At 33.1% G+C, this 14,630-nt stretch overlaps 1 protein-coding gene across 6 annotated transcripts in view; it reads left to right on the top strand.

The window, feature by feature from the left end:
* The window catches only part of KMT2E (lysine methyltransferase 2E (inactive)), a 120,934-nt gene that overhangs the window by 85,470 nt on the left and 20,834 nt on the right, over nt 1-14,630 (top strand). For all 6 annotated transcript variants that reach the window (XM_077159351.1, XM_077159294.1, XM_077159315.1 and 3 more), the window contains 7 exons: nt 1,274-1,312; nt 4,678-4,908; nt 5,015-5,145; nt 6,234-6,351; nt 7,377-7,486; nt 13,037-13,301; nt 14,192-14,290. In XM_077159351.1, coding sequence (XP_077015466.1) covers nt 1,274-1,312; nt 4,678-4,908; nt 5,015-5,145; nt 6,234-6,351; nt 7,377-7,486; nt 13,037-13,301; nt 14,192-14,290 — 993 coding nt within the window. The remainder of the gene's footprint in view (nt 1-1,273; nt 1,313-4,677; nt 4,909-5,014; nt 5,146-6,233; nt 6,352-7,376; nt 7,487-13,036; nt 13,302-14,191; nt 14,291-14,630) is intronic.

Raw genomic sequence — 14,630 nt, forward strand, 5'->3', positions numbered from 1 at the left:
GTACTACTACTTTTCAGTAGGTAAAAGTGTGATAGATCAGTTTTTTCTTGAATGTGACATATTTCTTCATACTTCATGCCTACCTTCATAGTTCTATCTATTACTGGATTATATTCCTTTTTATATTGTCCATTTATCTAAATATATCCATTTCCATGGTCTGTATAGCTCTTATTTGTACTTTATTACATGAGGGTCCTTGCCTTTAAAAAAGAAAAAATCTTGCTCTTTCCTATTTGGTACCTAAGTATAGTTGAATCAGTATTGCTTATTCTAAGTTTATGTTTGGTAGTTTCTTTAAACAGTGTTTGCACTTTGTCAGGGGAGAGAGTGCTGGGGATAGGAATTAAATCCTAAATACTTCTGTCAGGGAATGGCAGATGAGTGAGCTCTCTGTAAATATTTATTGGGTAAATACAGCTTTGTTTACCACCGTGCTTATTACTTGCCCCATTAAGTGCTCAAATATGACTTGCTAAATGACTTAGATAATTAAGTTAATAGTAACATCATTTTATACCTCCAGACTTGTTTCATTGTCTCAACAAAATTACTATAATATTTTTAATATTTTTCCAATTTTTATGATAAAAATTTTCCATGGTTGTAATATTAGAGCACACAGAAATCTGGAAATTTCTTGTCTTCACATCATATCATAGACATGATTTCATGTTTTCATCTAGTCTGCTATTTTTTTATTTTTTAAAAATATAACAACAAACACAAACATTCTTAATGTATGATCATTCCATTCTACCTATATGGTCAGTAATCACAATATCATCACATAGTTGCATGTTCATCATCATGATCATTTCTTAGAACATTTGCATCAATTCAGAAAAAGAAAATAAAAAGACAACAGAAAAAAATTCATACATACCATACCCCTTACCCCTCGCTTTCATTGATCACTAGCATTTCAATCTACTAAACTTATTTTAACATTTGTTCCCCCTATTATTTATTTTTATTCCGTATATTTTACTTGTCTGTTGATAAGGTAGATAAAAGGAGCATCAGACACAAGGTTTTCATAATCACACTGTCACATTGTGAACTGCTTTCTTTTTAATAGTAGGGTAGTGGTAGTATTCTAGTAGATGGATTTATTTTCTTAAACATTCCCTTCGTTCTTGATTTATTGATTGTTTCCAAATTTTTTGTTATTATGTGACTTCACTAAACAGCTTCAGTGAACAGATTATTAAATATTAATTATGTCCACATAAAAAAAAAAACTAACCCTGTATTCCATTGTTTATTTTAGGCCTTTCGTGAAGGATCTAGGAAATCCTCAAGAGTTAAGGTAAATACATTAAATTTCAGATCATTATTATCAACTGTCATTAATTGAAGAGCTTACTAAGTGGTTACTTGTCCACAATCTTTGCTTTTTGTCCTCTTCATGTGGCAAATGTCACATGACAAACATGTTGACAATGTGTGTCAACTCATTGCTTATTAGTATCTCAACCTGAAGTAGGACTATACAGAATCTAATTGGGTTATTAAAGGAGTCTTGCAGTTTTTTAGCACTGTTCAGACATAAAGCAAAAAGATAAGTGTATAAGCAATTCCTGGTATTAATTATATTGGGTCACCTGAATTTCAGTTATCATTCTGTTCCATGTCTCCAAAATCATTTGGTACTAATTTACTAGACATATAAATGCAGATACACATTTGGAACTCTAAAGTCTATTTTCAAATAGTTGGAATTCTAGTAATTACGTCAAATCAGTTGTCCAAATACACTGTAAAATCACTGTAGAACCACCAGATGGGCATAATGTGTTAGTCATTTGTTTTTTGATGCACAGATTAATTAGAATAAGTGTCCAGTTTTGTAGATGCTAAAAATTGTTGAGAGAAAGCAAGGCTCCCCAACTTTCCCAGAAATGATAGGTTTTTGGTGGGTCACGGAAGTCAGCTATATGGTGTTAACTATAGATTTCTGGGTTAGGCAGTAAAGTGTAACAACTTTCTTAAGTTGCCATATATTAAATAGGATCTGGACAGTGTGTTACAATATATCTGACGTATAAAGCATATAATTATTCCACATTGTTAGAAAACAAATCACTAATTAGCTGTACATTAAATACTCTTGTATAGCTTTGTAATTCTTTCTCGAGAATGTTAATACATGGTGTCACTCAGCTTACTGCAAGTCCAAAGTTTCATAAAATTTTTTTTACATTTGAAAGTTAAAGATTTTATACTTATGTTAAATTTTGATTTATTGAATCTGAAATAGAATAAAAATTTTTGGATTAAACTGTTGTAGCTATTGACACTCCTGTATCAGTGTTCCTCCTTCCCAGTTATCTAATCACCTCAATAGAGGCTTAACAAAATATTTTCCTTTAGTACATAAAGAAGTGAATGAGGAAAAAGTTTTTAAAAAGCCTGTGCATCTTTAAAAAAAATAGCTTTTCCTTAATGTGAATATATCTCTTTAAAACCATTACAATTCCAATAAATACTTCTGTAGTAGTTTTTTAAGATTCAGGATATACAGAAGGTATAACAGTATTAAAGATGTAACAGGTCTGTAGAGGTTTTATTTGGGGGTAGAGGGAGGGAAAGGGTGGTCAAAAGAAAAGCAAAGTTTAAAACTGAGTAGATTTATTTAGTAAGGCAGAGGAAAACGAAGTAGGAATAAGGCTAAACAAGCAGCATTTCATATTTTGATTGAAAGTCTGTTCTTTATCAATTAGTCACTATACTGTAGAATGTGTATGTACATAGAATACTGTTCTAGTTTGCTAGCTGCCAGAATGCAATATACCAGAAACAGAATGGCTTTTAAAAAGGGAAATTTAATAAGTTGATAGTTGACAGTTCTAAGGCCGAGAAAATGTCCCAGTTACAAGTCTATAGAAATATCCAATCAAAGGCATCCAGGTAACGATACCTTGGTTCAGGAAGGCCGATGAAGTTCAGGGAGTCTCTCTCAAGTGAGAAGGCACATGGCAAACACAGTCAGAGTTTCTCTCTCATGTGGAAAGGCACACGGTGAACACAGTAAGGGTTCCTCTCTCTTCTGGAAGGGCACATGGCGGACACGGCATCATCTGCTAGCTTCTTCTGGCTTCCAGTTTTATGAAGCTCCCCGGGAGGCATTTTCCTTCTTCATCTCAAAAGGTCGCTGGCTCGTGGACTCTGCTTTGTGGTACTGCAGCATTCTCTGCATCTCCTTCGTTCTCCAAAATGTTTCCTTTTTTGTAGGACTTCAAAAACTTATCAAGACCACCCAAATGGGTGGAGACATGTCGTCACCTAATCCAGTTTAACAACCACTCTCGATTACATCACATCTTCAGGGAGATGATCTAATTACAGTTTCAAACATACAATGCTGAATAGGGATTAGAAGAAATGGCTGCCTTTACAAAATGGGATTGGGACTAAAACATGGTTTTTCTAGGGGACATACATCCTTTCAAACCAGCACAAATACCAATTGATAAAATAAGCCACCCCCATTAAATAGTTGAGCAACTTGCTATAGTTTATATTTCTTTGTAGAAAAGAAAGTGAGAGACTTTGTAATAAATATTGGTCACTCATATGGAGGCTGGACTTGATAAATGTTAGTTATGTGTGTTACTATATATGTGTGTGTGTCTAAGAAATCTACATATGATTTTTAAATTTCAGTTAGGATGCACATTTTAGAGAAATTTGTTTTGTCATCAGGGTACTCAATATTGTAGAAATAAAGTGATAAAATAGCATATGTAACTAATTTGAAATTTTACATATATCCATTATAAATTTATGCTAACTATCTTTTTGTTATCTGCAGTAGTTGGTTTCCCTCATAAGTTTGCCAGTAATTATAATTTTGGTAGTTCAGGTTTCAGCGCTTTTTAAATGTTTGGTTGGTGCCTTTCAGTAAATTGCATTCCACTGAGAAAAGAATTCTCATTTGTTTTGAAACATTAAGAAGAAAAGTTGTAATGTTTTATTACCTGTCGTTTAGCATCCTAATAATCAAGTTGTAACAGAGGGTATAGAGGAGAAGTAAGCACTTACATTGGTGCTCCCCTTCATTATGGCCCATTAATTTAGCCCAGGGACCATTTTAGGTCTTTTTTTACATTACGTGAGTCCTTTTGATCTGATCTGAAATTTATCTTGTGGACAGTGGATTGTAGATCTTGAAATTACACTAAATTAGGATTTCAGAGTATTTTTTTTGGTTATCAAAATGTTCAAATTATAGTATTGAATCAGAAAATAAATGTATCCTTAATATACAGCATGTGTAGCTCACATAATAATTGCAAGGTTACTTTGGAAAAATAGAACTGTGAGTGTATAAGAGTTCTTGGTTTATTGCTACAGAATAGTGTTTTGGCAGTCTGTAAAATGAGAAGTGGCTGTCTTTATTTCAACCATTAGCTGACATAGACACTGAAATTTTGGGTATTTACAGTTTTCTTGGTCTCTACTTGTCTACAGTAGTGATCCTGAAGCTTGAATTTTGCTATTCTAATTTAGCTTCCTTTTGTTTTTCAACTCATATTTGATAATCTGGCATAAAAATGTGTAGTCAGCTGCTAATTTCTGGTCTTCTTTTCATATAGATTGTCATTTATTTTGTATGTATGCATAGAAATACTTTATATTTAGATATTAATGCTGAGCTTGCTGTGACTTTAGGGTTCAGCTCCGGAGATTGATCCTTCGTCTGATGGTTCAAATTTTGGATGGGAGACAAAAATCAAAGCATGGATGGACCGATATGAGGAGGCAAATAATAACCAGTATAGCGAGGGTGTTCAGAGGGAGGCCCAAAGAATAGCTCTGAGATTAGGCAGTGGAAATGACAAAAAAGAAATGAATAAATCAGATTTGAGTACCAACAATTTGCTCTTCAAACCTCCCATAGAGGTAAATATATGGTTTGTCAAAAAATTTTTAAAATTTTTTGTATTGTTTATTTTAAGTAGTTCAGGCAACCAGGTTTAATTCATCCCAAAATTTGCTTTGATTTTAGAGCCATATACAAAAGAATAAGAAAATTCTCAAGTCTGCAAAAGATTTGCCTCCTGATGCACTTATCATTGAATACAGAGGGAAGTTTATGCTAAGAGAACAGTTTGAAGCAAATGGCTATTTCTTTAAGAGGTATATTCATTCATTTTTCCATGTTAATTTTATATAGTTAAGAATGGAATTTTTGGTAATTCTTCTAGAATCCTGTGATTCTATGTATTTTGTTTTCATCAGTGTTCATTTCTATATTTAATAATGTGGTTGAACAATGACTAATGATTACATTTGAACTATAAAATATATAACATAAAAAATGACTTAGCAAAGTGTTAGATTCCTCGTTCTCTTGCTAACATCTGTCTTGCTGAAAATTCTAAAGCAATCTACTTCAAAAATACGCTGATATCAATGTATTGTGCGTGTTCATCAGGAACTCTGATTATCCGACATTTATAAAGAACCCTGTCCATCTAGGTCTCATGCTAATTCTTCATAATTGGCTTGAACCTGTGACTGCAGGCAAACTCCCTGCCCCCTTTATAACACAGTGTTTAGATTTGGTCCTATATTACAGCCACCATTTTTGACTTTCACTTTCTTGGTACTGAAATGGCATTGGAAGCCATTTCTATGGTCTAGAATTTTTGTGGTGATTGATAAGATCTTTTGATAACCATTGTTTCCCTAAGATCTAGCAGTATGTTCATATCCCTGTGGGGATAACGTTCCTAATGTATGTCCTTGAATTATTAAAAACATTTCTTGTTCATAACTTTTTTTACTTAAGATAAGAAAAATATACAAGAATCTTCCCTTTTATATAGCATATTTAATCTTAAACAGGTGTGTAAGCCAAAAACTTTTAAATGCACCAGGAAATAAGGCCTTTAAGGGCATCCACCTATGAATCCTTCTATAAAAGCAGCAACCACTTCCTTTTATTTCTATGTAAATTTGAATTTCCGCTTTTGATTAATCACCTTTAAGATAAGATTATGGAGTCAGGTAAAAATCTTACTAGCATGAGCCTAGTGGTGACATGTGGGTTTTGAAATCAGACTGCCTATATTCAAATCTTGACTTCATTACTTACTGTGAGCCTTTTTTAGAAGTAACTTAAACTCTCTTGGCCTAAATTCCTCATCAGTTGTCTCTGAAGAATAATAGGAGATTGGTATATTGAAATGCTAATAGCTTATAATGCATTTCTTTCTTTGTAGACCATACCCTTTTGTTTTATTCTATTCTAAATTTCATGGGCTAGAAATGTGTGTTGATGCAAGAACTTTTGGGAATGAGGCTCGTTTTATCAGGCGTTCTTGTACACCTAATGCGGAGGTAAGCTTATAGAAATCCTTTTGGAGTCTGGGATGGGGGGCTGTGGTGGTAGAAATCTGATCATTAAGCATAGAAGTCAGGTACTCTAAAATACTTCAACTATTGATACATTTTATACTGTTCAGCATCTTTTTATTGTAAAAATTCAGGTAATACTGGCTGTGAGGTCTTTGTACCTTGAACAAATTGTATTGTTCCTTGTAAGTAGAATTATTGGACTTCTGCTTATCCTGGAAGGTCTTTTATAAACTACCACGTGATTTGATTTGATTAAGTTAGATGGCAAAAACAAAAGCTAAAGCAAATTTTATGTGTACTGCTCTGAAAAATTTTATAAAATTGTATTTTAATTCAGGGTATTTATAAAATTGCATTTTGGTGTGGAATATAAAGTAACGTTCTTTTTTTAACATGCCAAAATACTCTTAAATTGTGTAATACAATGTTGCATTAAGAGTATGGGTTTTGGAACCGGGCTTACTAAATTTATTTGTCTACTCTGTGACTTATTAGCTTGCAACCCTAGGGAGATTAGATTACTTGATATGTCTATGCCTCAGTTTTATATGTAAAAGGCGGTTTGGAAATTAAAGGAGTTAACACATTTAAAGACCTAAACAGTGTCTGGCATAGAGTAAGTAATCAGTGTTAGCTGTACCTTTACATTATTTCATCAAATCTAAGATGCTACCACTTTTAAGATGCTTAGTGCCAGACATGCTAAAGTGTGAAAAAAATGTGCATCTTAGAATTGTTGAAATATATATGTTTTGATGCTACATTGAGCTGTAGGAGTGGGGTTGACAATAGACAGGAACATGCAGTTTGAAAAAGCTTGGGTTGATATCCCTGCTTCACAGTTGATAACCACTGAATTATAATTTCTAATCTTGTAATTAATGAAATACTTCCCAAGTTGTGTTTATGAAACTCTTTGAAAAGAATAGTTTTAAAATTCCAGGATGTGATGCTTCTAAAGTGGGAAATAATTTATAGAGATGTAAAATTATTCTTTTAACCAACAGGTGAGGCATGAAATTGAAGATGGCACCATACATCTTTATATTTATTCTATACAGAATATTCCAAAGGGAACTGAAATTACTATTGCCTTTGATTTTGACTATGGGAATTGGTAAGTTCAAGTCAGTATGTAAATATGGCACCTGTTATTTCAAAATATTTCCTAAATATCCTCATAATAATTCAGTGCTGTCAGTACATTTATAGCTTTTAATTTTTATATCATCTTCTGTTACATCATTGTTTAATTCCTTTCTAATACTGCCTAGTTATTATTGTAATGTAAATATTCATAGTAGGTATGACAAGTAATTTTAATACACCTGTACAGCATTGACCATGTTTATGTTAGGATTTTTCTTTTAATTCTTATATTTTAAGGCATACAATTTAGTCATACAATTAATCGATATGGATGGTTTCTCTTTTGTCCCTCAAAACAAAAGAAATTGTACTATTTTCTTTGCAGTGTGAATTGAAAGGGTTTATTGGAAAGCCTGTGATGAAACTGAGAACTATTAGAGCATGTTACTCTAAAACAGTAGGAAGAAACAAATGCTAATTCTGAGTATAGACAGTTCAGTGTAAATTTTATAGTATATAAAAGGTATAAATAAAAAACATCCATGTACGCCCTTTCCAAATTAAGAAATAAAACGTTATCCATTTGAAGCCCTTTGTATTTAGCAACCAGATTGCATCTTCCCTTCCTCCTCTGCCAGAGAGGACCACTATCTTTAATTTTTTTTTTTTTAATAGATGTTAAATAACATCCCAGAATAGCCTGTAGTTATTTTGTATTTTTTTGTATTTTTGATTTTTTTTGTGTTCATCTTTTCTCATTCATTACTTTTGTGAGATTCAACCATATTCTTATATATAGCTCTAGTTCATTTTTTTCCATTGCTGATGACATTTATGTGTCCATTTCACTGTAAATGGAATTTAGATTTTCAAAAATGCTGTAATTTTTTTTTCCATTTTCAAAATTCAGTACTTTTTATTTTTCACATTATACAAACATCATATATCATAAACCTTAAGAACATGTCAGTCACATTATTTCTTTAGTAACATTCCTGGAGCTTACAGCTGAGGGAACAATTCTCAAGTATCAAGTATGAAAGCTTTCTCCACAGCCCCAAGTTCCTTTGAACAGAAACTCACTGGATAATTTGTCTTCTACATAGACCATGACTGCTCTGTTCCTGAAAGTGTCCATTGTGCTTTCTTTTCAGTGAACTCTGAATCCATCTGGAAAAATTTCTTCATCAGAATCTCCCTTTGTCTTTGTATATTCTAGAGTATAAGAAAGGCCATTACAACCCTGGTTTGGATACCAACTTTCACACATATGTGTTCAGGCTTATCTTTTTACTGCTAAAGGTGTCTGGATGGGCTGCAGCTTCCACTTGCTCACAGCCCAGACAGTGGTCTGGAATAACAAAACCAACTTCTTGGCTGTACTGATGCCTCTGGCCAGAGCTCGGTCACTTCAGCCTCTCTCCATGGACATGGCAGGCACTCTGATGCCACAAGCTCCATTGCACAGTGCCCACAGGCCCATCCTAAAACTTTCTGACCATATCTCCTTGTCGACATGTTCTCTGCATGGTAGGAATGGAGTTGCTGGGTTGTAGAATGTGCATAGTCTCAGATTTTAGTAGACACTGGTGAATTATTCTTAAAGAAGCTTATACCAATTTATACCCATAGCAATTTAGCTCCTATTCCTCTTCTTTACTGTAAGACTTTAAAAATTGATGCTGTATGTGAAATGTATTTTTATATTCATCATTTAGATCTCTCATGAATTGCTTTATCATATTGTCTGTCCATTTCTCTTCTGAGTGGATTTTTTACTTACTGATTTTTTTTTTAGTTCTTTGGTTTATATTCTTTGGTTTATAAATATTTCAAATCATTTGCTTCTATTCTGTATGTTTTTTCTTTATAGACATCCTTTTGAAATGATGTGTTTATGTTAATTAACATTGTATTGGAAGTTCTAGCCACAGCAATTAGATAAGAAAAAGAAATACAAGGCATCAAAATTGGAAAGGAAGAAGTAAAACTCTCACTGTTTGCTGATGATATACTATATGTCAGAAACCCCGAAAAATCCACAGCAAACTTATTAAAGCTAATAAATGGTACAGCAAAGTGGCAGATTATAAGATCAGCACTCAAAAATCTGTAGTGTTTCTATACACTAGTAATGAGCAAGCTGAGGGGGAATGAAGAAAAAAATTTCATTTACAATTGCAACCAAAAGAATAAAATATTTAGGAACAAATTTAACTGAGGATACAAAAGACCTATACAAAGAAAACTACAAGAAATTGCTAAAAGAAATCACAGAAGACCTAAATAAATGGAAGAGCATACCGTGTTCATGGATTGGAAGACTAAATATAGTTAAGATGTCAGTTCTACCTAAATTGATTTATAGATTCAATGCAATACCAATTAAAATCCCCAAAACTTACTTTTCAGAAATTAGAAAAACCAATAACCAAATTTATCTGGAAGGGCATGATGCCCCAAATAGCTAAAAATATCCTGAGAAAGAAAAATGAATTTGGAGGTCTCATACTACCTGATTTTAAGGCATATTATGAAGCTACAGTGGTCAAAACAGCATGGTACTGACATAAAGATAGATAACACTGACAAATGGAATTGAATAGAGTGTTGAGATACAGACCCTCTCATCTGTGGACAGTTGATCTTTGATAAGGCAGTCAAGCCAAATCAGCTGGGACAGAACAGTCTCTTCAATAAAATGGTACCTAGAGAACTGGATATCCACATGCAAAGGAATGAGAGAGAATCCATATTTCATACCCTATACAAAAATTAACTCAAAATGGATCAAAGGCCTAAACATTAGAATAACATGTAGGGAAATATCTTATAAATCTTATACTAGGAGGCGGTTTCCTAGATCTTACACCCAAAGCACAAGCATTGAAGAAAGAACTAGACGAATGGAAATCTTCAAAATTAAACACTTTTGTGCATCAAAGAACTTCATTAAGAAAGTAGAAAGAACCTACACAATGGGAGATAATATTTGGAAATGATGTATCAGATAAGGGTCTAGTATCTAGAATATATATAGAATATATAAAACTCAACAACAAAAAGACAAACAACCCACTTACAAAATGGGCAAAAGACATGAACAGACACTTCTCAGAAGAAATACAAATGGCTAAAAGGCACATGCTTTTGCTCAACTTCCCTGGCTATAAGGGAAATGCAAATCAAAACCACAATGAGGTATCATCTCACACCCACTAGAATGGCCATTATCAATAAAACAGAGAGCGACAAGTGCTGGAAAGGATGTGGGGATAGAGGCACACTTACCCACTGTTGGTGGGAATGTCAAATGGTACAACCACTGGGGAAAGCAGTTTGGCAGTTCCTCGGGAAGCTAAGTCTAGAATTGCCATATGATCCAGCAATACTATTGCTAGGTATCTACTCAGAGGACATGAGGGCAAGGACATGAACAGACATTTGCATTAGCCACATTATTTACAATTGCCAAGAGATGGAAACAGCCAAAATGTTCATTAACAGACGAGTGGCTAAACAAGCTGTGGTATATACATATGATGGAATATTATGCTGGTGAGATTAGCCAGAAACAAAAGGGCAAACACTGTATGATCTCACTGATATAAAGTAACATTACTGAATGAACTTGGGGAATTTCAGAGACCATCAGGAGATAGAAATAGGGTAATTATTGGGTAATTGGAGCTGAAGGGATACAGCTTGTGCAACAGGACTGATTGTAAAAATTCAGAAATGGATAGCACAATACTACCTATCATACAATAATGTTAGTACTCTGAAAGGAGCTGAATGTGAGAATGTTAGAGGGAGGAGGGCTGGCAGCACAAATGAAATCAGAAGGAAGAATGGACAATAAAGACTGAGATGGTATAATATAGGAATGCCTACAGTGTCCAATGATAGTGACTAAATGTGCAAATTAAAAATTGTTTTTGCATGAGGAAGAACAAAGGAATGCCAGTGCTTCAGGGTGTTGAAAATAGATGGTAATTCATATTTTAAAACTTGTGAGACTAAAGCAAAAAATGTTTATTTGATACCAAAAAAATGTGTTTAATGTTCATTATGTTTTTCTAAATGAAATCTCTCTTCCATCAATTTGCACCTTTACCTGATTGTTGGAGTCATATTTATTGCTGGTAACTTAAGTTTTTCCTTTTTAGCTCTTTTTTCCCCCTGAGAGTAGAAAATATGACACTTTGCTTACTGCTTATATCCCACAGTGGTTAAGAATACAATTTTTTAATAATCTCTGTGGTTTAACATCCTAGCTTGGTCATTTACTAGTTATAAAACTGAACTGATTCTTTGTGCCTCATTACCTGAAGTATAAAATGAGACTATTACTCCTACTACTCACTTAACTGATATGTTTTGAAGATTCACAGTTAACATATGTAAGGTGTTTAAAACAGTACTTAGCACAGAATGCTTGATAACCAGGTATTGCCATCATTATTTGCAGTTCTGTTATCCTAAAATTCCTCAGAATGTATGAAGAGTTTCAAGCTAATTTCTGTCAATACCGGATTTGGAGGAAGTGGGGTCATAAATGAGTTCTACCCTTGATTCACAGAATGAGGCAGTATTGACTTATCTTTCTAGCAGTGTTAAGTGAATGAGTGGAAGTATTAGAAACATAAGAGAATTGTTTTTATGTAAACAAGCTTGAACTGCATTGAAACAAATTTTTGTAAATAAAATTAAACTGTACTGCAAACAAACTTGAACTGCAGAGTGAGGTGATGTTTGTTATTGTTTAACTCAGATTTGGGCATTTACTCTGTATCTTAGAGATGAATTAAATTTGGGGGTGCAGGTGGAAATAAAGAGAGCAAAGAGTTGAGAAATACTGAATAGATGAAAAATGTGGGTTCTGGAGTTAAAAGACCTGTATCTGAATGCATCCCCTACCACCTATTAATTGTGTAACTTTGGGTAAGATACTGATCGTCTCTGATATTCAATTTCATCTGTAAAATGGGAATAATTGTCATCATTACTGTGCAGATGAGAGTGCAATTACTTTTCAAGCTTTCATTTGAAAGAGGAAACACCTAAGAGGGACAAAAGGAAATGTAACTTTAAATTTTTTCAAGGTAGCTTTTTAAAGAAATTATTCCTTAAAGTGTAAGACAAACTAGTTAAGGTTCGGTGTTTAGTATACCTACCCTTTTTGATTTAGGTCAGTATTTTTTCTTAAAATACTCTGGGACTAACTGGAATTATGTTTGTTTGTTTGTTTTTTACCTTAATGTTATTTTCTGTAAGCAGCTCTATCATTTTACTTAAAAAGACTAGAGGTATTAACTGTTATTTTCTTCTGTAACACATTACTAGTTATCCCTATGATTGAAGGCCCAATCTCTGGTCGGGAATCAGCTGCAATTATGTCACTGTTTTTATGAGAAAATAAAATTTCTTTTCTGGTGGTTACCAGGAATATACAGTAACAAAGGATTGTTTGTAATTAGTAGTTGCATACAGTTTTATGGAATTGTAGCTTAAAATGCATTAGAAGAGTTACAGTTTTGTTTTATGTCTTGAATAAATATTTAATTTATCTTTCCAGTAAGTATAAAGTGGATTGTGCATGCCTCAAAGAAAATCCAGAGTGCCCTGTTCTTAAACGTAGTTCTGATTCCATGGAAAACCTCAATAGCGGTTATGAGACCAGAAGGAAAAAAGGAAGAAAAGACAAGGATATTTCAAAAGAAAAAGATACACAAAATCAGAATATCACTTTGGATTGTGAAGGAACAGCCAGCAAAGTGAAGAGCCCAGAAACTAAACAGAGAAAGCTTTCTCCACTTAGACTATCAGTATCAAATAACCAGGTACTTTACTATGCTCTAGCTCAATGAGAGAAATTGAATCAACAAATTAATTTGCCAATTTTACCCTTTTTCTTTTATTTAAAATTGCTTGTTGCACTTAACAAGATAAGCCCATTCTGTTATTTAAAGAAGTACTTGTATGTATAAAATACAGGTTCTGCTAAAATTCATACCATATTTTTTGTACAACTATTAAGGAGCAACTCAGCCGGTAAATCCTAGAATTGAATGCAAGATTTTTCTATGACTATGTAATTAAAAAGAATAAATAAATATTCTTAAACTCCTAAGTCATAAAACTTCCCTTTCTTAAATATTTGGGAGACAATTATATCAATTTTGTAAGGGTGCCACAATCAATAGCAAATGAGATTTTAGAGTGAAAAAATCAATGAGAACATGAACTTTGGGGGGTAGAGTTTGGTATACACTTAAAAAGTTATATACCTTCTAATCAAACAGAAGTCAGGAGAACCATTAAAATGTGAAAATTTAAGAATTTACTTATGTCCAGTTTACTACCTTTAAGAAGAATAATTTCCTTAAGTTTTAAATGGAACAAATACTTATTGAGCACTGCTGGTACTTGTAAATACTGCATTTTGTGACGTAATTTATATGTTATTAAACAAGGTCATGTTTGCTGTTGTGGCTCTTTATTGATAAGGACTTTGTTAGAATTTTAGAAACTTGAAACTGTTTTATTGACTTTGAAAAGTTTCTTGAATTAGAACAGCAGTATTAAATTTCTTAAATGGATTTAAGTAGGCTTGTAATTTTCATATGTTGAATTGTTTGACTGTAGCAGTTAAAAGACATTTAAACAACGTGATGTTTTTAGTTTGTATTTGTAGTAGTAGTTTTGTTAAGCAGCCATTTTTGTCTTCCAGGAACCAGATTTTATTGATGATATAGAAGAAAAAACTCCTATTAGCAATGAAGTAGAAATGGAATCAGAGGAGCAGATTGCAGAAAGGAAAAGAAAGATGGTAAGTTGGGAAGTCAGTAGATGCTTAATTTTGTCACTTGGTCTTATTGACAGCAGCTCTTCCAGTAGTCATTTTTCTGCCTTTGTGTGTGAGCTTTTGCACTCTAGTTTGAAGTTAGCAGACTTGGAGTACTTGTTATAATTGAGCATTTATATTTGGCTTCCACTAATCTTTTGTATTTTCACTTTGTGTTTGTTAGACATTTAATGCATATTTTAAAAAATATTTTTGAAACTGGGAACTGTTAATAAATTTTAATGTCACAATTACTGTTCAAAATGTCTTTCATTAGCTGAATTTATCCATTTCATGATTAATGTAAAACAAGAATGGAATTTTA

This window comes from Tamandua tetradactyla, chromosome 1, assembly GCF_023851605.1.
Source record: "Tamandua tetradactyla isolate mTamTet1 chromosome 1, mTamTet1.pri, whole genome shotgun sequence".
NCBI classification, from domain to species: domain Eukaryota; kingdom Metazoa; phylum Chordata; class Mammalia; order Pilosa; family Myrmecophagidae; genus Tamandua; species Tamandua tetradactyla.